At 38.8% G+C, this 24885-nt stretch overlaps 4 protein-coding genes across 5 annotated transcripts in view; 3 read left to right on the forward strand and 1 right to left on the reverse strand.

Annotated features, from left to right (window-relative positions):
* Positions 1-1058: 1058 nt before the first annotated feature.
* On the forward strand, positions 1059-1975 carry ccl20a.4 (chemokine (C-C motif) ligand 20a, duplicate 4). The gene is made up of 4 exons (XM_042497110.2): positions 1059-1247; positions 1427-1532; positions 1626-1706; positions 1827-1975. Exons 1-4 carry the CDS (start codon positions 1184-1186, stop codon positions 1834-1836), a joined length of 261 nt encoding a protein of 86 aa, XP_042353044.2. The 5' UTR covers positions 1059-1183; the 3' UTR covers positions 1837-1975.
* Positions 1976-3254: 1279 nt separating this feature from the next.
* capn10 (calpain 10) lies at positions 3255-13793 on the forward strand. The gene is made up of 13 exons (XM_042497651.2): positions 3255-3565; positions 4860-5107; positions 5618-5749; positions 5949-6145; positions 6325-6548; positions 6629-6770; positions 6999-7165; positions 7263-7519; positions 7596-7798; positions 9465-9720; positions 10127-10320; positions 10434-10479; positions 12701-13793. The coding sequence occupies exons 2-13, from the start codon at positions 4961-4963 to the stop codon at positions 12728-12730; spliced, it is 1995 nt and encodes a 664-aa protein (XP_042353585.1). The 5' UTR covers positions 3255-3565; positions 4860-4960; the 3' UTR covers positions 12731-13793.
* Positions 13794-13883: 90 nt separating this feature from the next.
* Positions 13884-20650, forward strand: eif4e2 (eukaryotic translation initiation factor 4E family member 2). Of its 2 annotated transcripts, none has more exons than XM_042498319.2 (8): positions 13884-14042; positions 15884-15995; positions 16079-16213; positions 16906-17010; positions 17112-17264; positions 18202-18342; positions 18964-19039; positions 19517-20650. In XM_042498319.2, exons 1-7 carry the CDS (start codon positions 14023-14025, stop codon positions 18997-18999), a joined length of 702 nt encoding a protein of 233 aa, XP_042354253.1. In that variant the 5' UTR covers positions 13884-14022; the 3' UTR covers positions 19000-19039; positions 19517-20650. The 2 variants fall into 2 exon arrangements, with proteins under 2 accessions (XP_042354253.1, XP_042354252.1); XM_042498318.2 differs by having other exon boundaries at positions 18202-18338.
* Positions 20651-20769: 119 nt separating this feature from the next.
* LOC121951832 (phospholipid scramblase family member 5) overlaps positions 20770-24885 on the reverse strand; it is a 29447-nt gene continuing 25331 nt past the window's right edge. Inside the window, exon 8 of the mRNA XM_088085400.1 lies at positions 20770-20906. Within this exon, the coding sequence (XP_087941526.1) occupies positions 20880-20906 (27 nt within the window). The 3' untranslated portion in view covers positions 20770-20879. The remainder of the gene's footprint in view (positions 20907-24885) is intronic.

The raw sequence follows: 24885 nt of genomic DNA on the forward strand, positions 1-24885 counted from the left end.
TTAACTCGGTAATTAAGCAAAAAGACACCAGCATCTGCAGAGGGAGGCAGCATTAAAATACAGTATTAGCCTACTGGAATATTTTCATATCCAGGGTGTAGCAATTGTATCAGGGTGACCATGGCCCCCCTGGCCCTCTCCTGGGGGCGCCACTGTTATAATGTTGTCTATATGCAGCAACAACAATCTACTGACATTCGCTGTCACTATGGAGGTCAGCAGGATGTTATGTTGTCGAGTTTGATTTGGGGTTGCTGACAGGGTTGTTTTGTACATTATGCAATTCTTGTCCTCAGGTCTCTCTTGAAAAATAGATAAACATCTTAATGAGACAAACCTATAAACAGTGCTATAAGAGGTATTCAGATATTGTACTTACAGTAAGTAAAAATACCAATGCAATAATATATGCAGTACATAGCGTATGCATGTATACATGTAAAACTATTCAAAAGGCATTATCAGCTTATATTGTTACAATAGTACACAAACATCTCCTGTTAATGTTTGATTATTGTTATAGCAAATTCTAAGTAGTTTATGTTGTTTGATTTATGAAAATTTGGCATTTGACATGTTTTTTTGTGTGAAATGTGAATATTTTAAGCAACCACAGCTCTCAAATAAATATAGTGGAGTACAAAAGTGCAATATTTGAAATACGGTGAAGTAGGAGGATAAAAAAGCATAAAACTGAAGTAACCAAGTACAGATACCTCAAATATGTTTTTAAATACAGGAATTAATGAACCTCTGCTTATCAAAGTATCAAATAGGGTTAAGTAAATAATACTAATGGCATTTGAAATGTATTGATTATGCCTAATAGTGTTGACATTTGAGTAATCAGCAGCATTAACTGCCATGTAAAATCATTTCCCCAGCATGATGTCATACCAGGATCTTTTTTGTAGTAACTACCGCACATGTATGCGGCATCTCTCATTTCTTTCTACTGAGAAGGGGGTTTTGTGCCACTGTTGTGGGTAAAAGTCACATTTCCCGCTTGACCCATTTACAACTCCGCACTGGTATTTCCAGCTGTAGTTCCTTGTTCTGTGGTTGGACATCACCTTTGACAGAGTATTTAAACTTTGCTGCCAGACACAAACATTATCAGCTCATCCAATCTGAGAATCCAGATCAGAAAAGTGATTCACTGCTGAAGAGAAGCTGTGTGACGATGGCTAAGCTCGCTGTGTGTGTCTCTGTAATGTTGGTGCTGCTGGTGGCACTGACTGAAAGCAGTAAGTATGACTTCAGCGATGACATGATTATGCATCTCACTAATATTACTGATTTAGGAGAACACATGAGTTGCTGCCTGTATTTCTCCAGATTCGGTGCTGTTTTCACATTAAAGTGGCACCTTAAAAATGTTACTTTGTCCTGTTTTGCTGAAATGTTCGGTCTGTCTCTCCTTTAGGTCCCATGTGCTGCACACAGTACCAAGAACATCCAGTCCCAGTGAAACTCCTGAAATACTACAGAATCCAGGAGATCACAGACTACTGCAACATCAAGGCAATAATGTAAGAAAATAAAATAAAAAATGTACCTCTATAACGTATGGAAATATAATATATATATATGATGTCTTAATTTCTTCCCTTGTTTTAATACAGTTTCAGGACGGTAAAAAACAAACTTCTGTGTGCCGATCCTGACAAAAAGTGGGTGAAGATCGCCATGGACTCTGTACCAGAGTAAGTTCACTCCTCTATTCAGTCAATCTCTGAGCTGATACACAGCACAGTCATCAACACTGATCCAAGATCTTCTTTGAATTAATTTAACAATTTCCTTTTTTTCTATTTTCTAAATAGAAAACTTTGAGCAGCATCTTCACTCATGGAGACCACCTGAGGAAATCACCTAAAAGACACAAGATAAAAATTAATACATTATTTTGAAATCAATTGATGCAAAATATTTTTTATTTTTTTAAGCCAATAAAAAGAATATTTTTGTAATACTTTGCTGTTTTTGTGGTCATCTTTTTCACGATGTGATGTTTCTCAAAAGAAAATATGAAAATACCACATTACATTTTATGTATAGCCCTGCTATAAAATGATGCAGAGGTAAACAACCATTGGCAGTAAAGTTTACTCAAGGATCCAAAGTAAAAGAATTTTTTGATCAGCTGACAGAGATATTCCCCCTTAAAAGACATCTTACTTATCTGCTATTGTGTAAGAACACATATCCAGTGGAAGGGGAAAATCATCAGCACTAGTATGGATAGTACTTGAGTAAATACTCTCAGTTGCCACTTTATAAGGTAACTAATGCAGTCTACTACAACAGCCCTGCAATAAATTCAATCTTAATGGAGGCTCAGTTTTTGTTGCAGTTGTGTTTAGTTACTGTGTTCCTAATATTTAGTCTACACTCAGTGATTGTAAAAACAACAAGAAGGACAAAATATTTAAAACATTATTTAGTAAAATGAAGCAATTCACAGAAGCACCTCAAACTATATCCTCTAACTAGGGATCAGCCCAGTCCAGGGCATGCTCCCCTTAGGAGATTTTTTTCCCTGTTTACTGCAGCTATATGCACTATTATTCAAGCCATGTGGGACAACATAATGCCTAAAAATCTGCACATAATAGCTGCCAAACTAAAAAAAATCATCCTGTACAGTCTACATCCTATTTTCATTTAAGTGTTCCACCTGTCTTCATCCTGCTGAAATCATAACACAACAAAAAATTAGGATGACTTGTTTTCACTCCTGCCACCTAAAGAGAGTGGAAATATGGTCTGCTGTTACTATTTGCAATCTATTTAAATTTGCATTTTAGTAATGAAATTAAACGCATTAAACAATTCAAAAATTAATTCTCAAGATTTTAAAATGACAGAAAAGACATTCTCAGACCATTTTTGTGGAGAGAGTTGATGGGACTGACTGAACCATGTGAGGTAGGCCCCGAAAAAGGGAATCGACATGGCCACCAGAGAGTCATGTCACAATATATACACCGGTATCCACAGGGCCCTGGTTCTGTTTTTAAATTTTGTGAGTGTCAACAGCAAAAATGGGTATGTTACCCAGAGGCAATGATACCATAGAGGGTTAACATAGAAATAGAATTTATTGCAATACAACTATATTATTCTGCAGTAGTTTCAGCTACATGCGTGCCTAATATTGTACTTTTCATCCATACAAAGTGAGACACAGTGACAGTGCAGGGTGTAATTCTGGGTACCAGCAGTAGGAGGCGACAGTGTTCCGCACAGGAAGGATTCACTTTATGAATGAACTGCTGGATGTACAAGCGGAAGAGACTTTCCGTATTTCAGACTCAGCAAAATGAAATGTCTGCTCCTGTGTAACTGCTAATAATAACGAAATCTGCCGTGCTTCTGAATTAAAACCTCGGTGTGATTGTGGTTATGGTTCTGAAAGCATGATAAGATGAAGATACACGACGATGCTAACTGTGTTACATCTGTCCATATCAAGCTAGCTGAAGCTAACGGTTAGCTGCTGTTGTTTTTATGAAGAATGAGAGCTAGCTACGAGCGGAAAGATGATTAAAAGAGGAGAAAGGTAAGATACAGAAACGTAGAGGAGAAACACACAATTATTTGTAATGTGCCTTGTGTTACAGTTAAGTCTGGAGACTCGTTAATGCTGCTTTTCATTATATTTCGCCAATATTATTGTGTGAGACGCTAACGGTTAAAATAGGAATTTGTGCCTAGCGTAACTCAACACCTTGAAACCTGAGCATATTAGCTTGATTTCAAAATTTTTAAAAAAAATTGGGGAAGGGTAATGAGCAACTTAAGAGGAAAATACTTTTTTTCTAGAAACTAGCGAGGAATTAGAAACACACACACACACACACACACATACACACACAAACAAACATGGGAAAGTAACGACATAAACAAAACAAACAAACAAACAAACAAAAAAGAAATGACCTGGAAAAAACCCCCCACAAGGATATGGCCTGAAAAAAAGCTTAAAAAATCCAATAATTAAGTTCAGATAATTTCAAATATGTAGTTCTGATTATTATAAATATATAGTTATCTGGGCATTTTCACAAGCTTTAAAAAAATGTATCTGCCAAATCTACTAATTTCTTGCAATTTGCAGGACAATTCTTGCCAAAGTGCTCTTGGTCTCATTTCCTTTTGAAAGACATCAAATAAGTTTGCTCAGGGGTTCAAAAAGCTAGGCAAATAAACACAAAGCACGTTTTCCCCAAAAAAGACTTTGCTTATATACCTCATATTGTGTGTCATTTACAGTGTAATATTATGTTATTGTAGTATTTGTGGACATGCAAAGGAAGGTGAATTTACTGTAAATTGTTTGATTTGATTGTATTCTGTGACAATTGTCCAAACACTCACAGAACACAAAGTAAGAAAAGAAAAACACCCTATTTTCTCTCTTTCTCTTTCCTATATTACATTCTGTCATCTACTGTAATTTAATTGTTTTTTCCGACATCTATGGCACGTCTGTTTGCCCTGGAAGAGGGTATCCATACTCAGACGCTCTTCCTGAGGTTTCTACCATCTTTTTTTGGCTGTTAAAGGGTTTTTTGGGGGGAGTTTTTCCTTAGTTAATGTGAGAGTCTAAGGACAGAGGGATGTTGTATGCTGCAAAGCCCTCTGAGGCAAATTGTGATTTGTGGTAATGGGCTTTATAAATAAAATTGACTTGTCTTGATTTGATTAGATAAATTGAGTTAAACTTCCACCTTCCAACCTTTATCTGCAGCAAGGTGTAGCTTTCTGTCGGTGCTTATGATCTTAGCATGACACCACAAATGTACAAAATGTCATAAATATATAATGCAACTATTGTTTTGTTTTCAATATAGGTGTGACGTGAACATGGAGGCCCTGAGAATGGTCACAGCTGGCTGAAGTACACCTGCTGACCCAGCAGGTTCCTTCCAGGTTGAAAGAGAAAGGAGGAGCTATGAAAGAAGAGGCAGGAAGGGCAGAGTGTGGAGGCGAGGCCCTGTTCAAGGACCAGGACTTCCCCTCTGATGACACGTCCCTGTTCTCTGACAGCTCCACACCCATCGCCAGGCTGCAGGGAGAGATCACCTGGAGACGCCCACAGGTCAGACCAAGTGCCAAGAGGAAATTGGAAATGCCGTCGTATATTCCTTGTGTGTTTGTTTTGTCATAGGTTCAATGCTGCATCACCTGCCACAGACGGGCCTTCCCCTGTCAGGTGGTGGATCTGATTATGAAAGGGTGTCCGTAGTTTCATGGTAGAATTCAGTATTTCACAAAAAGCAAATGCATGTAATAAAAGACAAGAAACGCATTGTAGATAATACTAAACATTGTGAAAACACACACACACACACACACACACACTGTAGCTCCCTTAAGTGCAAGTGACATTTCAAATGCTGCTCTTCAGACTTGGCTTAAGACAAACCTGTTTTGTGTCTGTTGTTTTTGAGTGACTGACAAAATGGTGCGACAAAAATTATTGTGAGAGGCCCTGACCCCCACGTCAAAAGCTTCTGAATTTTTTTACCCCCCAAACCCAAATCTCATGGTTATTGCATGTCTTCTTTGAGTCAGTGGATCTCAATTTATGTATATTTCCCATCTCCAGGAGATCTGCCAGTTGCCAGCTCTCTTTCCTGACAACATCAACCTGGGTCATGCGAAACAAGGCTTATTAGGAGACTGCTGGTTTCTCTGTGCCTGCACCTTCCTGCTCAAGAGCAAACATCTACTTAACAAGGTACAGTAACACCTGTATTATCATTTAGGCTTTACTAGAATTTTATGATCTGCCACTCTGGCTTTGTACAGAATCTGACGATGTGAATTCTGTACAGTGTTTAGTGATTAGACTAAGTTCCAGATAATAAGCATGTCATAAGCACGTTTTCTACTGTATGTCATACCGCAGTGTTGATTCGGTGTGTGACGCTCTGTAGGTGTTGCCTCCAGACCAGCCCCAGTGGGGTGACAGCAGGTACAGGGGCTCCTTCCAGTTTCGTTTTTGGCAGCAGGGCCACTGGACAGAGGTAACCATTGATGACCGCCTGCCCTGTATCAATTCCACTCCCTGCTTCTCACGTTGCCACTCCCCCACTGCCTTTTGGGTAGCCCTGTTGGAGAAGGCCTATGCCAAGTAAGTAACCTGTGGAATTTCCATGTCTCATCTTTTAGTTTGACATACTGTTAACATTTATTTAGGAGATTGTTTTGGTTGGTACTTTGAGAGAGATTTACTAGTCTTGCAATGCATTTCTAACCACACGTTAAGTGAAGTTTGGAATTCCTATTTCCTGTCCTTTCCGTCCTCTTCAGGCTTCATGGCTCATATGAGAGACTTTGGGCAGGGCAGGTGTCCGAGGCACTGGTGGATCTAACCGGGGGCCTGGCGGAGCGTTGGAGCTTGGGAGAATCAGAAGAGGAGCAGAAACCAGAGCAGGACAGTGACCAGGTCAGGAGGAGAAGGCTGGACCTGGACCTTCTGTATGCTGTGAAAGATGAGTGTGCGCTCAGCTGCTCCACTCACAGCAGCCCTGGAGGTCAGAAAGAAGTGTTTTCTTTCACATTTTTGATTTTAATCCTGTGTCACATCACCTGATGACCTTGATGACTGTTTTAGATGCCAGTGAGCTGAGTCAGTACCATGCTCTGACTATCATGGAGTGGCTGGATGTGAAGACGGCATCAGGGAGCAATGTACGGCTGCTCAGGATCAGAAACCCCTGGGGAAGATGCTGTTGGGGAGGGGCCTGGACTGGGAGGTGGGCATGTGTGTCTGCTTATGTGTGTCATAGTCAAGATTTTACTTGAAAGGGTGCTGGGGCTCAGTGCGATCACTTGTAAGTTTGTAGAAAGCCCAGATAATGTGCACTGAAGCACCAGACTTGATTTATTGTGTATTTCGTTGGTCATTCACCAGTCTGCTCGGCAGGAAAATCCAGACATTTGGATTCAGTCTGCATTCACCCACTCTACCTCTTTCTCTGCAGTGGTGCCGGCTGGAGTTCTGTGGACCCTGCTTCTGCTTTGGACCTACAAGCCAGGGTGGCCGAGGGCGAGTTCTGGTTGGATGAGACTGAATTCTTATCCCAGTTTGATGATGTCACAGTGGGCTACCCCATTAGTGATGAGGGGCACTTAAAAAGCATTTACACCGGTGATTTCCTTATTTCATTAGGGGGTGTTTTAAACCTTCAGTCAGACAGTGACCTCATTGGCACCCTTTTTTTAAACCTGACAACTCTCTCCGACAGGACAACTGCTGACACACAACCATCAGCTGGCTGGCCGTTGGACGAAAGGGCACTCCGCGGGCGGCAGTCGAAACAGCAGCAGCTACAGCTGCAACCCAAAATTTTGGCTCAAAGTGTGTGAGACAGGAGAGGTGCTGGTTTCCCTGCTGCAGCATAGAAAATGGAGAAACACAGAAAAATACGCACAAACGCCGCTTGAGGATAGCGCGAACACAACACACCAGCACTACCAGGCTATTGCTCTACATATGTGGAAGGTTGGTGCTGTCATGTACAGGCAAAAAAAAATATTTGTGTCTCTTCATCATGTCACCAGCAATTTTCTGTCACTAGGTTGAGAAAAGGCGTTTTAATCTGAGCCGGATGTTGAACAAACCTCCTTGTGCTTCTACTCACTGCCACGCCTATGAGAGAGAGGTAGTTCTCCACGGGGAGCTGGAGCCTGGATACTACCTGCTGATCCCCAGCACCTACCAGCCAGGAGCTGAGGCCCGCTTTCTCATCAGGGCCTTTTCCTCCTCTCCAACATCCCTCAGGTAAGGACCAGTTAACAGATGACAAAAGTCAGCAAGCTTGTATTACTAGGGCCAGGCCCAAATATTCAGCCATTTGAAAATTTGTTAATTGGGAAGTATACAGTTTTCAATTTATGGATTCAGATATTCAGTTTTTTTTTCCATAGTGTTTGTGAGTAAGAAAAAAAATCGCTGTTAAATCCTGGATTTGTTGAAGTTAGTATGCTGTGTTTCTGTTTCATAGGGCTTTTTTTTGGATTATTATGAGTTGTTTGTAGGTCTATAATAATTTGTCCATGATTATAAAAATTGTCACAAGCTGTGTAATGTCACAAAAACTGCATATATAAGTCACAGCTCACATGAGTTGAACCCATTCCCACAGCACAGAGCAGGCAAATTTTAAGATCCTGCATAGTGAGGATGCTTATCTTTTAAGACACACAAACAAATTTAATAGACTAATTTAGAACACTGGACACAGATTATTGTATAAAGAAACTGTCAGACTTTTTTGACTTCACAAACTAGTACTATAAAGTGTCACAACCGCTGTCAAACTGTCGGAGGCACTCCGGATTCCCCCTCACCTGACACGAAAGCTCCTTGGCAGAAGCCTCGATTATTCGTTTATTTATGCTGAAGCTCCAGAGCCCAGAACATCGTATTTGGGACAGCCCTATGTATAACCTGTGTAAAGATTATGTATGCAGAACATGACGACATAGAAATACTTTTGCACAGCTTTTGCACTACTAAACAAAGCAAGAAAAAAAACTATGCACTCGGCACTTTAAGCTTTGGAGTGAGTGGGTGAGTGCAAGTGTGTGTGTGCGTAAAGACACCTTGTCATGACTTTAATAGCAGTTCATATATTTTAGTACTATTTTATTACTTGACAGTGCTTGTTTTTAATTATTTTGTTGTCCTTTAAATCTGTATTGCTCTGATGTCTTGTCTTGGAATGCTGAATTTCCCATCTGCACAACAAATTTAGCTTTGGGCACTAAGAAAGAAACCTTGAACCTTGAAAATAATGGTAAACATTTAGCCCACCCAAGGTATGCATTTTTTTTTGTGATAAAATTTGAACAAAGTGGGGGTTTCATACCATCTTCAAAAGTTCAGGTGCTGTAAGAGATATGTTTGGATGTTATTTTTTTTACTATGGAGCCAAAAATGCATCATGGAGAGAGAAAAAATCTAATTTATGGGCAAAAAAATATTAATTAATTTTCTCAAATCAATAAAGTTGGATGCACAAACAAACAGAAAATCATGTAAAAAAATAATTTACAATGTATTTTTAATAAATGCAAAAGTGTCCTAGCAAAATCAAAGCAAAACTGCATTTTTTTTTCCATTCAACAATGTTGTGTTATGTTTTGAAATCCTTAAACATACAGGAAGTGAAAATGTTAACAATATTGTTAAATGCCATGTTTCTTAAATTTGAGCACATAATTCATTCATTTGAGATCACAGTTAATTATATATTTGGACACAAACTCTATGATTTCTCTTAAAATTAATGAAAGAAAGTAAATGATGACATCTGCTGGTCAATTTGTTACCCTACTTATTGTTTTTCAAAAGATGGGTTTTCTGATCTCCATGTTCCGCCAAGTATAGTTCTGTTGATTGAATTGAATTATTCATTACATGACAATGTTGATTTCATTCTCAGTGCCCTGAAAAGCCCAGCACCTTCACTGCCATTGACAACAGATGGAGAGTGGGAGACCAGTTACTTTCGGGGCTCGTGGGTGGAGGGAAGCACAGCTGGAGGAGGCAGGAACTTCCTGTCTCACTGGCAGAACCCGTGCTTCCCTTTTACACTGAGTGATGATTCAGCAGTGACATCAGGAGTGAATGTCAGGATTACCCTGCACCAGAGCCGCCCTGACACCGCCCTGCACCCTATTGGCTTCCACATTTATAAGGTCAGTCAAACATTAAAGGAGAATAACGGTGCCATTTATGGCCATTCACCTCTTTGCATAGGAATCAATTGTGTATGGCAAGCTATGACAGCTGCCATGCCTTTGAATCATTTTTTTTATAAGGAGCTAATGTCACTTTTTGTCCAGCTCCTTTAGATAAATGCACATAAATGATAAATCACATAAATGATATCTGTGATTGTTTTTTTTAGTACCTAATGGATTCAGACATGTTTGAATTTGCCTATTTTGGGCCAAATTTGCATTTTGTTTGCTGTATTTTGAACACCTCTTGGTTAGTCTTTCAAAATGAGCATTTAATTCAAAGCATTTCTTTACTGATTAATGATAGCTAATGGTTGTTATTCCATAGTATCTGAGCATTTGATCTTGACCATGTATTTAGTTCCCAAAAGGGGAATCAGAGCAGTTGTTACCCAGAGACGAGGATCCTGCAGCCAGCTGTGTCCCTCACTGCTATACTCAGGATGTCAGCCTGTCCTGCTGTCTGTCTCCTGGAGCTTACACCATAGTGCCATCCACCTATCAGCCCGACTGCTCAGCAAACTTCATCCTCAGTCTAGCTCGCAGAATCCACAGGTTGGCTCCCTTCTTTTGTCTTAAACTCGAATCAGAACATTGTTACACAGCTAATAGACGTGGCTCCAGATACTATTGTCAGAAAAAAAATAATTGACTTGTGTCTCTTTCAGAAAAGTGGTGAAAAGCCAGGAGACGCTGGGAAGAACCATTCAGGAGGTGAGTTAATTGAAGTAACTTAGTATTATAAAGTGCTAATTGTAAGAAAAAAAAACAACAACCAAAAAACACACAAACTTGGCAACACTAGCTAATGAATCTACTTTATTTTACAAGAGTCTTCATCACAGTAATTTTCACAACCCACATACTCTATAATATGCATTTTTAGGGTGCCGGAACCTATTACTATTCGTCTATCTGTCATAGGGTGCCTGCACTGCTTCGCAATGTGTCATACTTATTAGGGTGCCTGCACTGCTTCGCAATGTGTCATACTTATTAGGGTGCCTGCACTGCAGGCACACTGCGAAGCAGTGCAGGCACACTTGTGGCGGAGTGGCCACTTGTGGTGCAGTTGCTGTTCATCATACTTATTTGTGTGGATGCTTCAAAGCGACCATTTGTTCCATATGGCGACATACTATCTTATGACTATGGTATGACTTTTTTCAACATTTTAAATGCTGACTTTTTGGACTTCTTTTGAAATTCTACACTATAAACTTCTTCTAAATGCTGTACCATAAGTTTTATCGACACCTTGATCGATGACTTTTTTGACTGTTTTTACTACATGCTATAGTATGACTTTTTTCAACATTTAATTGTTGACTTTTTGGACCATTTCTTCCACATTCTATATTATAATGTTCTTCAAAATGCTAAACTACGACTTTTTTTGACATTTGGAACAATGAATTTTTCGACCATTTTTTCCACATGCTATAGTATGGAATTTTGTTACATACTATAGTATGACTTTTTTCAACATTTTAAATGTTGACTTTTTGGATTGTTCTTTTGAAATTCTACACCATAAACTTCTTCAAAATGCTCTACCACAAGTTTTATTAGCATCTGGAAGGATGACTTTTTTGACCATTTTTACCGCATTCTACCACTACTAGAACAAAAAACTACAACTGCTGCTTCTGTTACTTCTATTTCTACTGCAACTACTGCTACTACTATTAGTAATAGATTAGTTCTACAACAACAAATTCTACTCCTGCTACTGCGATTACTACTACTACTTCTACTACTACCACTGTTACTGCTTCCATTACTGCTAATACTAGTAGTTGTGGACTGGAACTATTGCTACTATTAATACAGCTACTTCTACTACTACTGCAATCATTACTACTGATGCTACTACTGCTTCTTATACTATTACTACTCCTTGTAGTGATAGATGTACACCTGCATACGTTCAGCTACAGAAACCATTCGAATGTCGAAATGTTATGCTCTTTCTGTCTCAATTCTTTTCTACATTTTATGCCTCATATTAAACATTTATTATTTTTACCTTTTCAGTTAACATCATCTTCTTCCTTTGAAACTCTTCCAGTTCAACTTGCAGCTTCTTCAGTTTAAAGCAGTGCAGCTTTCATTTCTGCCAGTTTTTCAGATATTTCTGGCAATTTGTAATATACTTTTTCATTTTCAGCAATATATTTCTGCATTTTCAGCCATGGTTTTAAACTGATTTCAGCTTTAAGCATCCACACACGTTCCGCAGGAAATGCACTTTGGAGTGCTGGAAACCTATTACTATTCATCATACTTAGGGTGCCTGTACCTCTGAAGGAGGGGCCACAAAAACACTTACACACATATAATAAATATTCATAAACATCTTTCTCACTCTGCATTGCTGCTGTCAGTATTATGTTGTACATGTACACATGTAGCTACTGCTTTTAATACTTAGTTAGGACATGGTGCAAGAGCAGGCACCCGCCAAAATTTCTTCTGAAATGTTCTAGTTTTCATTACCAATAGTTAGAATCTTAATTATCCAATGAGAGATTAGCACATTGATGGTTATGGGATGGTGCATCTTCAACTCAAAAACTAAAAGTGCACAACCAGAAAGACTACAGTTTTAAAGCATATATCAAAAACACAATCTACAGAAAAAATATTTTGAAGTTGCAGTCCTGGTGTTATGTTGCATTGTGCTAGAGAAACTTTCTTGTTTCAACCTGTGTCTCTGAGGCAGCACGTCCTCTCACACTTTCATCTGCAACAAAGCTCAACAAATAAAATGGTTGTTTCAGCAATCTGAAAGTTAGTCCTAACTCTAGGACCACTCAGGGGAAGAAATTCCCTTTTTCCAACCTTAAATCCGTATTTTTAACTCTGTGGTCAGAGGATGGCAGCACTGAATGATTGCTGTGTCTTGCTTTTTGTGTCTCTCTCTGGGCGGCAGATCTCTCACATCTCTGTGATGCAAAGCTAGTTCTCTGGGACTGTTGCTGCTCGACTGACGTCGGCTCACCTCCCGGTGCCTCTTGGCCCATGATGAAAGAACCAGTTCTCCCATCCACCCTCACCATGGAGGCTGTGTGTATGTATGTGTACCACCAGTGGCTGAGAAGGCAGGCAGGCATATTTAGTGGGAATGTGTGTGTGTTGGGAATACTGGAAACCCCTTTATCCTGAGCCGCTGAGGCTCAGGGCTGATGGGCAGCCACACACTCATCGGCTATTAGGACATCAGAGGTTGTCGGTGGGCTGGGCTGCTAATGAAGTATGACGGGACTGGCTGGTGTAAACAAACAGCCGCCATTGAAGAGGGCCGCTGCTGCTCTTGCTCATTCACTCACTGGTGCGCCTGCCGGCCCGGAACAAAGGGCCTTCTCATGAAGGTCCTCACAGAGGCACAGGGGGCAAGGGGCGAGGGGATGGTCTCCGACAGCAGAACCAACCAAACCACACCACACCATACCGTGCCATACCATGCCAGAGCTTTCTTCCCATCCCTTACCCCCCGACACTTTGCTCCTTACTTAAGTTGCAGTGTTGTCTCCAGACTTTGGGTTTTTACACTCCCTCATCCCCAAACATGCTCACCATACGGACTAACACTGAAGTCAGGCCAGAACTAAAGAAGCTCACTGTGTTCCTGACTCCATCCTTTTCCCCCCGAGCTCCCTTTTTGTCCCTCCAGACTCGGTCCACAGCTCGGCCTGGACCTGAACAGAGCCATAGTTTGAAGTTGCCGCTAGACCAGATGACAAGCGAGCGGATGGAAAGGACGAAACGAGGGATGCGGCACATCAGAGGAGGCTGGTTCATATGAAGAAGCCGCCAGTCCTTTTTGTGTCGAGGCTGTGTGCTGGTGTGTGCGTATGCTTGTTGGAAGCCATGTCTGTGTACCGAAGTCACAGATTTTCTATTATTTATTGGAGCCAATGTAACATAGACTTTCAAAATCTCTAATTAACTTATTAGAGTGGTACTTGGTTGTGTATTTATTATGTTTGGGAGTGAGATGTAATGAATAAAATATGAAAACATAACTCGGTGCTTATGTGTTTCATATTTTGGCTGTTTGTGTGTATATATTTACACCATGCCTATTTCCCGTGAGCATCAACCAAAACATACGGTTAGAAGTGTCACCCGCACGTTCATAATCGCGAGCAACACACGGCGTGCGCGTACACGTGCGTCCGCTGAGCGCGCCGCCGTTGCTGCGGAATTCCGGAGGCAGTGGTCGGACTCCGAAAGGCTCCCACCTAGAAAATAATGAACAACAAATTTGACGCGTGAGTAATCAAAAGTTTCTGTGAAATATCTGCCAGAGGGTGGCCCACCCCTCGTCGTGACAGGAAATTCACGGGGGTGCGTAACGTTAATGAGAACTGTTGCGTGTTAAAAAAGAGAGGTGTGTCAGCTTTATTGCATGGTCCTGCATGCTGTGTGTAACGTTTGATTTAACGTTATAAACCCACATGAGAGAAAGTGCAATACAGACACAGGTGCATATAAAATCAACAGAAGTAACAACAAAGATAAATAACATTTTATAATTGGGAAAATGCTGTGTTGCTAGCTTTAGCTTAGCTTGGCGGAAGTCGGACAGGCCCCGAATCCTCGGTGTGGTAGTTTTTGTGATGCGGGGAAATGTGCGCGCTGCTTCGGCTCAAACTAGACTCTCATGGCCCTAAAATACGGGCAGTTAGCTTATAGTGCATTGTAAGGTATTCACTGTCAGAGTAGTTTAAGTGCATGACTGAACGTGTGCGTCATAAACCGGCTACATTTTTGTAATTTACTGGTAAAAAGCAGTCTGTTGACAGCTTACTAGGCTACCTAGCTGGAAATAATGTAATGCGATGCAGCAGCCCTGAAATGGATTGTGTCTGTATTGAGGTGGTAATATTCACGTTTATTTTAGTGACAGATGTTTTGTTTCCCCCATTTATATCAATAAGGGCACACTGAGTATTAAGAATTGTTACTATAACACATTATAGTTCAAGAGCACCGTAGACTGCACCGTACAAAATTACTATAAGCTGACTGAACATTTTCTTCAACAGATAAAACAAAAAATCTCTTAATGTTGCATTATTAATTAGATTAAGAGGGTTAGTATTTATATGTATGTATTTATATAGCATCTTTCTTTAAAAGTCTGTTTAAAAGTGTTCATTGTTCACAAGCAAGGCAGAATTATTTATATAGCACATTTCATGCAAATCACAGTGCTTAACATAAAATATCAAAAGCAATTAGACTTCGTGCAAAAGGAACACATTTTAAGTAGACATTTAAATGCAATTAAAACCTTGTTGAATAACTGGAGAAAATAAGACAGGTATGTCATGCTAAAATAAAAGTTACAGTGCAGTGTAATAAATAAATAAATACAAAAAAGGCAGTAGCAAAGAGAAAAGTCTCCGGCCTTGATTTAAAAGAACTGAGAGTTGCAGTAGACCTGCAGTTTTCTGGGAGCTGGTTTCAGATATGTGGTGTATAAAAACTAAAAGCCCATGTTTAGCCTTAATTATAATTGGACAGAGTCCGACAATTTAGGAGCTTCAACCTCAAAAGCACAGTCTCCATTTGTCTTGAGCGTAGAGCGAGGAAAAACTAACATAGCTTGATCAGAGGACCTCAGTGACCTGCTGCTGATGTAGGGCTGCAGGTCACTGACCATGCAAGACCCTAAAAATGATCACAAAAATCTACGACTGGACGCTTACTTTTATTGGGAGCCAGTGTAAAGAAATCTAAATGGGACATTTTGCAGGATCTGGTCAAAAGCTTGGCAGTTGCGCTTTGCACAACTTTAGGCGATTTAGGGAAGTCTCGCTAAGGCTTGTGAAAAGGGAATTGCAGTAGTTAAGACAGGAGGAATTAAATGCATGAATAATCATCTCCAGCTCGGCTGTGGATGTCATGGGCCTGAGTTAAGCAATACTCCTCAGCTGGTAGAAACAAGGAATGGACCAAATAATAATCATATTGGTGAAGACTCAAAACCTGGCTCATATCAGATTGTTAGTTTTAGCAAGGTATACCTAAATAACTTTAAATAGAGTTGCCCCCTTAATTTAAATGAAGCCCGTGCATTTGTTTTGCTGCCTATGTATCCATCAAGTCTGAAAGATGATGACAGTGGAGATCACGATCAGGACCAAGGCTCACCGAAAGACAGTGAGAAGGAAAAAACTGAAGACGAGGACAAGGAACAGAACACCTCCAAGAAAAAGGTCAGCCTATTAACAAATGATTTACGTGTGTTTGCAGCCACAAAGTTAATTGTATCACTCAGCCACTTTCTTGTTTCCTGCAGATGGTGGTGCCAGGGGCAGGAGAGCACCCTCTTCAATACAACTACACCTTTTGGTACTCCAGACGCACTCCAGGGAGACCGGCCAGTACTCAGAGCTACGAGCAGAACATTAAACAAATTGGCAGCTTCGCCTCGGTAATACCTACCATACACTAGAAGACTTTTACAAACTTTAAAAACGCTCAAGTCTGACACCCTCTTGCATCTAAAGACGATTTAATTTTTGATTTAAAATGAGTGCTAGTTGTTGGATAAGATACATGCCGAATTAAGCCATGACTGTTGTTCATGCAACAATTCAGCCAATTTCACCTCCTTTCCCACCGTACAAAAGTATCGAGACTTGCTCACATTCTTGCTTCTTCCTAAAGTTCCTTCCATGTTTACTGTCCACCCTTTTGTTTTCGGCGTTGGAGAGACTGCAGCTATTTGTTGTTGACAATATTCAAGCCATTGAACTTAAGTATTTGCATAAGCTAAGACTAAAAACTAACGATAATATTTAACATGTTTGATTTTATTAGAACATTAAGACAAGAAAAAGACCGACTTAAGACAGCTTGGACTGACCACCTTACACCAAAAGACTGAGATCACAGGGACTTAACCTATCACGATTTTTATTCTGATAATGCAAATTTGTCTGCAACAGTGAATTGCGTGAAAAGTCATTTGGCGTAAGGCCGGTGTAAGTCGCTCCTCATGAGGGAACATACAGTGGATGGGGAGGGGACAGTCTGTATTACCTTAGTCAGACACAGCATAAATCAGTGTATACAAGCTTATTCTGACTCATGTTGATATAAACACGTCTTGTCCTTCCCAAGGTGGAGCAGTTCTGGCGTTTCTATAGTCACATGATCCGGCCAGGCGACCTGACAGGCCATAGTGACTTCCATCTCTTCAAGGAGGGTATTAAACCCATGTGGGAGGTGTGCACTCTGAAATCATGACTGTATCTTGTAACACATCGAATCTAATTAGTTTTGTGGATAAAAATCTCACTCTGAAGCCCTGGTTATGTTGTTTTTAGGACGATGCCAATAAGATGGGTGGGAAGTGGATAATCCGTCTGAGGAAAGGCCTGGCATCTCGGTGCTGGGAAAACCTGATCCTGGCCATGCTCGGAGAGCAGTTTATGGTTGGAGAGGAGATCTGCGGGGCCGTGGTGTCAGTACGCTTTCAGGTAAACACACACTCACCTGTTGTACTTGGTTACACACTGCCATCTTCTTTGCTGAATCCAAATGCCCACCCTCCAGACTTGCGGACTGAACACTTGCAGGCTTCAGTTCGTTCATACGGAGAGTGACGTATTTACTCTTGTCATGTAAAGTCTGTGACTGCAAGCTGCTAATAGAAAAGCTTCGAATCCTGCTGTTGCCGTGGAAACATTTGAGCAGACAGCTACAATTATGTTCACAGATAATTGCTATACTCCTCACCCAAGCTGATGAATGGTGTCTGCTCACATCATGTAAATCACATATATGTGCTTTCTCAATGACTCAACAATACAATATTCACACGTATGGGCTACACACATTTTAATACAGAAATACTCAATAAATAAGGATACTATGACTAAATATATTGGCAATTATTACATTGGAAGACCCTATCTAGATATCTTTTCTGTATTTTCTTAGCCTCTATATTTGATATTGGCCTACACTGCACAGTTTTTAGCCTGTAGGCTGGAGTTGTAAAATGCATTTTGCTTACCTCATCTTTAACATATTTCTGTGTCATGACATAGTTGTATGTTTTTTTCTGGCCTATTTAATTCAAGTATTGTTTTAATACAGTAATTTAAAATAAGTTTGCATAGTTTTTTATAGTCAACAGTTTGAAAAATCAAAACATCACGTCAGTACAGCAATGAAATGTGGGCAATTAAACCAGTGAAGTCGGCACCCCAAGCAGACTCTCTGGACATCTGCAGAAAGTCCGCTTTAGGCTTCTTGTGGACAGAATGAATTGTGGATTTGGACAGCACTCGCAGACTCCCCATGAAAGCACCTGCAAAGTCTGTGAGTCTGCAAGTGCGGTGAAGTTCAGACATTTGGTAGCTTCAGCCCTTCAGTTCACTCAGAAACACCTTTCCTGCCTCTTTTCTCCAGGAGGACATCATCTCCATCTGGAACAAAACAGCTAGCGACCAGGCAACCACTGCCCGCATCAGAGACACGCTGCGCAGAGTCCTCAACCTACCTCCTAACACCATCATGGAGTACAAGACTCACACAGACAGCATTAAGTATGTATGTCTCATCGTTTTATTATTTTCTCTCTCTCAAACATCACTTAATGCATGCTCACAAATTTTCTGTTGGGTTTCGTCTGTGACTAGAATGCAATATTGATGAGCCGAATGATGTAAAGCAGAGCTAATGTTTTTCACAACTTAAATGGTTATTATTCTTATTATTGTTGCATTTTTATAAAATCAAAAATCAAACATTTACTTTTTCCAGCTTCTTAAATGTTAACAATTGCTGCTTCTGTAATTCATCATTATGATGAATATAATTGTTTTTTTGCAGCAGAACATTGGACTCTTAAACTGTTGTTAAATTAAACTATTGTTTAACTATTTTTAAGCAATCATGATTAACCATTTTTTTTGCTCTCAATAAAGCATTCACTTTGCATTTGCTATAAAATAAAATAGACAAATTTGTGTTCCTTTTTTCTGTTTTAATTTGTTGGTGACTGTGTTAAAAAAGACAAGTGAAAGACAGCCATGTATGCAACTCCTTCATGTTTCATGCAATAATGTAATTATTCATGCAATAATGTTGTTATACTCCCATCAAAAAGGCCTAAATATCTAAACAGTTTGTTTATTTTGAATGATGATGTGCTGCATCCTTTGTTTACAGAGCATGGGAAGACTTCCATGGACTGGTGAATGCTAGTGGCGGACGTTAGCTCCTCAAACTGAGAACCTCTGCCAGAGTGAGTAATTGCTGATACATTATTTCAAGGTGAAAGAAATGGTTTATATCTAATATACTCTGTTTAATTCTAATGTTGTTAAAGTTCTAAGAGTGCCTTAAAAAAATAAATCTGTGATAGAATAAGAAAATAAAATAAAAAATAAATGTGGTAAAAGAATAAGGAGAAATTACACAGAGAAAATAAAGTAATTTATATGCTATCAATGAAAAATTACATATTTTTCCAAAAAATATAATGCATACAGATATAATTGTGAAAAGAAATGGAAATGCTTGTAATGATCTGTTTATTTCTCTTTGTATCGTCACATTCTTTAATTCTATTTATATTTTCCACATTTTGTTTGTTCACTTATTTATTCAGATTTTTATTTCTCTTTATATTTCTGCCTTTATTTTTCTTATTGGTTTACGAATTATTCTTTTGAATGGCACTCCTCTGACACCACTGTCTGTCTCTGGTTTTGGTGTGTAGGTGTGTATATGTGATGTGCTGGGGGATGACGAGTCCAGGGAAGGCTACCTCTGCGTGGACTGGCACTGTGTAAAATGAAGACGGAGCAAAAGCAGGAACGGAGGCCAGAAGACCATTCCTTCTTCGAGTCTAAAATTGGAAATGAACAGAAAAGCCTGTCAACCAAACACTGAACTAAGCCGATGAGGTAAATATGCGTTATTTTTAATCAACCAGAGAAGAGCAAAGCCTCCGATTTTATTTTTATTTTTGTTAATGCAAGTTGTAACATCTGTAAACTTGCCACAAGAGGGAGGCCATGTGACTGATGTTTGCTGATCTGGTCATTAGTTGTCAACAAAAGTGTACTTGAGAAAATACAACAAAAACAATATGTTATAGTATTAGATCTGGTTTTATTGCTTAACGAGACATCACAAACTTCCTGCTGTTTAAAATTAGTCTGTAAATCTGTTTATTGGGACTCAAACAGGGTTGGAGGTAGATGTTATTTTATTACAGTGCTGTATTTTAACTACAATTCTTCTGGTCATTTCGAACTAGAACGATTACTATTGTTGTGTACGATATATTTGTAAATACAGTCCACGTCAAAGATCACTTAACTGAATCAGCAACGATTCTCTGTCTTTGACTTGGAAGTTGAATCCCAAAGGATGAGGGCCATCCTGTGTTGGGCAGAAGGTTATTTAACCGGCATCTTAAGAATGGACTGCCAAGCTGCCTAAATCACTGTGCCTGGCCTCGAGCCTGAACCATTTTTTCCCTTTTGTCTCTTTTGTCTTTGTCCCGCCTTGAAAGAATCCAAGGGACAGGCTCTGCTTTAATGTCCTCAACGAAAGGTGTATAGGAGTCCTGAAACACTGACCTTCACTCCTTTTTTTTCCATTTTGTAGTAAAGAAATGAAACAGGGCCCAGGGTCAGGGTCTGTTACAGTTTTTATCAATTCCTCTGGCGCATTTTTTGGAACCATGTCAAGAAAGCGCTTCTATAGTTCATTGAAAAACTGTAACGCTGCCTGTGTTTGGTGGTGTGATGATGGGTGCAGGTGTGTGTCAAAAGTAAAGCAACACTGTTGGATGTACACCTGATGGAATATAGCAATAAATGTCAAATATGCATCTGCTGCTAAAGCTGGTTCAGTGTCATGTTCTTTCACAAATGAATCCTAAAATTGATATTTCACTTGTTTATATTTCAAAAACAATTCACTCATAAATGTGTCCCAAAAAAGATATTTCGCTTGTCAAATTTCAAATACAATTCAAATGGTTCCACAAACTGACTCAGCTGGTGTTCCTCATTAGTTGTAGCCCACTTTCATCAATGTACGTTTTTCTCCTGATTGATCTTTTTCATCGATCAGCTCATTTCGAAGAACATGTAATTCTGTGGAGAAAATATTGAAAACAGGTTAGTTAATCATAATGGAATGCAGTTACATACAGCAGGTATTTTAATGTGTCATAGTAGGGAAAGTACAAGTATGACTAAAAACTAAAAGTTACAGTTCACCTCAAAATATGAAATATTTATTCTGCCTCTTACCTGAACTGCTATTTATCAGTTTAAATTGTTTTGGTGTGAGTTGTCGAGTGCTGGAGATATCAGCCGCAGAGATGTCTGCCTTCTCTTAATGAAGCTAAATTGCACTCGGCTTGTGGTGCTCAGGGCCAAAGAATTCCATTTTAAAAATTGCCGTTTTGAGATGTTTTCAGCTGTTTTTGGGACGTGTCATATTTTGGCATTTTTAGCCATATTTTTAGCCTTGCCTTTTTCGTCATTTTTTCAACATGCATAATTAAGGTGTTTTGGGCTCTTTTTGCACCTTTCTATGCTATGGCATGTCTTGGCACACTGTTCTATGTTGTTTAGAGGTATTCTGAACTGTTTTTGGGACATGTCATATTTTGGCATTTTAGCCATAAGATAGCCTTGCCTTTTTTGTCATTTTTTCAGCATGCATAATTATAATGTTTATGACCATTTTTTGACACATTCCATGCTATGGTGCATCTCAGCACACTATTTTATGCTGTTTTCAGCTGTTTAAACCTGTTTTTGGGACATGTCATATTTTGACTTTTTTTTTGCTAAACTATAGCCTTGCTTTGTGGTCATTTTTTCAACATGAATAACTGTGGTGTTTTTGGCCATTTTTGCAACGTTCTATGTCATGACGTGTCTCGGGTTGCTGTTTTATGCTGTTTTAAGGTGTTTTGCTGTTGTTGGGACATGTCATGTTTTGATATTTTTAGCCATATTATAGCCTTGCCTTTTTTGTCAATTTTTCAGCATAAATAATTATGGTGTTTATGTCCGTTTTTGCACCTTTCTATGGCATGGTGTATCTTGGCACACTACTTTATGCTGTTTTGAAGTATTTTCAGCTGTGTTTGGGACATGTCATATTTAGATATTTTTAGCCATACTATAGCCTTGCCTTTTCCGTAATTTTTTCAACATGCATAATTATGGTGTTTTTGTCCATTTTTGTAACTTTCTATACAATGGGGTGTCTCAGGACGCTATTTTATACTGTTTTGAGGTGTTCTCAGCTGTTTTTGGTACATGTCATATTTTGACATTCTTAGCCATACTATAGCCTTGCCTTTTTCGTCATTTTTTTGACATGCATAATTATGCTGTTGGCCGTTTTTGTATCATTCTATGGTATGGTGTGTTTCCGCATGTTATTTCATGCTCTTTTGAGGTGTTTTCAGCTGTTTTTGGGACGTGTCATATTTTGACATTTTAGCCATACTATAGCCTTGTGTTTTTCGTCATTTTTTCGACATGCAAAATTATGGTGTTTTTGGCAGTTTTTTGCAACTTTCTATGCTATGGTGTGGCTCAACACGCTATTTTATGCTGTTTTGATATGTTTTCAGCTTTTTTTGAGACGTAATTTTTTTTTTACATTTTTAGCCATGTTATAGCCTTGTCTTTTTTGTAATTTTTTCAGCAGGCTAAAAATATCAAAGGCTATTGTAACGCAAAAATATCAAAATATGATATGTCCCAAAAACAGCAGAAAACACCTTAAAAAGCATAAAATACCAACCTGAGACATGTCATGGCATAGATTGTTGCAAAAATGGCCAAAAACACCATAATTATGCATGTTGAAAAAATGACAAAAATGGCAAGGCTATAGTAAGGCAAAATTGTCAAAATATGACATGTCCCAAAAATAGTTCAAAACACCTCAAAACAGCATAAAATAGCATGCCAAGACACGCCATAGCATAGAAAGTTGCAAAAACGGTCAAAAACACCATAATTATGCATGATGAAAAAATGAAGAAAACGGCAAGGCTATAGTAAGACAAAATTTTCAAAATATGACATGTCCCAAAAATAGGTTAAAACACCTCAAAACAGCATGAAATAGCGTGCTGAGAAACGCCATAGCATAAAAACTTTCAAAAATGGAAAAAAAACACCATAATTCTGCATGTTGAAAAAATGACGAAAATGGCAAGGCTATAGTAAGGCAAAATTGTCAAAATATGACATGTCCCAAAAATAGGTTAAAACACCTCAAAACAGCATAAAATAACGTGCTGAGAAACGCTATAGCATAGAAAGTTGCAAAAAAGGGACAAAAACACCATAATTATGCATGTTGAAAAAATGAAGAAAACGGCAAGGCTATAGTATGGATAAAATGTCAAAATATGCCATGTCAAAAAATCGTTTAAAACACCTCAAAACAGCATAAAATAGCGTGCTGAGAAACGCTATAGCATAGAAAGTTGCAAAAAAGGGACAAAAACACCATAATTATGCATGTTGAAAAAATGACAAAAATGGCAAGGCTATAGTAAGGCAAAATTTTCAAAATATGACATGTCCCAAAAATAGTTTAAAACACCTCAAAACAGCATGAAATAGCGTGCCGAAACATGCCATAGCACAGAACATTGGAAAAACGGACAAAAACACCATAATTATGCATGTTGAAAAAATCACGAAAAAGGCAAGGCTATAGTAATGCAAAATTGTCAAAATATGACATGTCCCAAAAATAGGTTAAAACACCTCAAAACAGCATGAAATAGCCTGCTGAGAAACACCATAGCATAGAAAGTTGCAAAAACTGACAAAAACACCATAATTATGCATGTTGAAAAAATGACAAAAATGGCAAGGCTATAGTAAGGCAAAAATTTCAAAATATGAAATGTCCCAAAAATAGTTTAAAACACCTCAAAACAGCATGAAATATCGTGCCGAAACATGCCATAGCACAGAATGTTAGAAAAACGGACAAAAACACCATAATTATGCATGTTGAAAAAATCACGAAAAAGGCAAGGCTATAGTAAGGCAAAATTGTCAAAATATGACATGTCCCAAAAATAGGTTAAAACACCTCAAAACAGCATGAAATAGCGTGCTGAGAAACGCTATAGCATAGAAAGTTGCAAAAAAGGGACAAAAACACCATAATTATGCATGTTGAAAAAATGATGAAAACAGCAAGGCTATAGTATGAATAAAATGTCAAAATATGACATGTCCCAAAAATCGTTTAAAACACCTCAAAACAGCATAAAATAGCATGCTGAGAAACGCTATAGCATAGAAAGTTGCAAAAACGGACAAAAACATCAGAATTCTGCATGTTGAAAAAATGACGAAAACAGCAAGGCTATAGTAAGGCAAAATTTTCAAAATATGACATGTCCCAAAAATAGGTTAAAACACCTCAAAACAGCATAAAATAGCGTGCTGAGAAACGCCATAGCATAGAAAGTTGCAAAAAAGGGACAAAAACACCATAATTATGCATGTTGAAAAAATGAAGAAAACGGCAAGGCTATAGTATGGATAAAATGTCAAAATATGACATGTCCCAAAAATAGGTTAAAACACCTCAAAACAGCATGAAATAGCGTGCTGAGAAACGCTATAGCATAGAAAGTTGCAAAAAAGGGACAAAAACACCATAATTATGCATGATGAAAAAATGACGAAAACAGCAAGGCTATAGTAAGGCAAAATTGTCAAAATATGACATGTCCCAAAAATAGGTTAAAACACCACAAAAATGCATGAAATAGCGTGCTGAGAAACGCCATAGCAAAAAAACTTTCAAAAATGGAAAAAAAACACCATAATTATGCATGTTGAAAAAATGACGAAAAAGGCAAGGCTATAGTATGGCTAAAAATATCAAAATATGACATGTCTCAAAAATAGTTCAAAACACCTCAAAACAACATGCAATAGCGTGGTGAGCCACGCCATAGTACAGAAAGTTGCAAAAACCGACCAAAAACACCATAATTCTGTATGTTCAAAAAATGACCACAAGGCAAGGCTATAGTAAGGCAAAATTGTCAAAATATGACATGTCCCA

Source organism: Plectropomus leopardus, chromosome 12, assembly GCF_026936395.1.
Source record: "Plectropomus leopardus strain MGB_pleo_1.0 chromosome 12, ASM2693639v1, whole genome shotgun sequence".
Lineage (NCBI taxonomy): Eukaryota > Metazoa > Chordata > Actinopteri > Perciformes > Serranidae > Plectropomus > Plectropomus leopardus.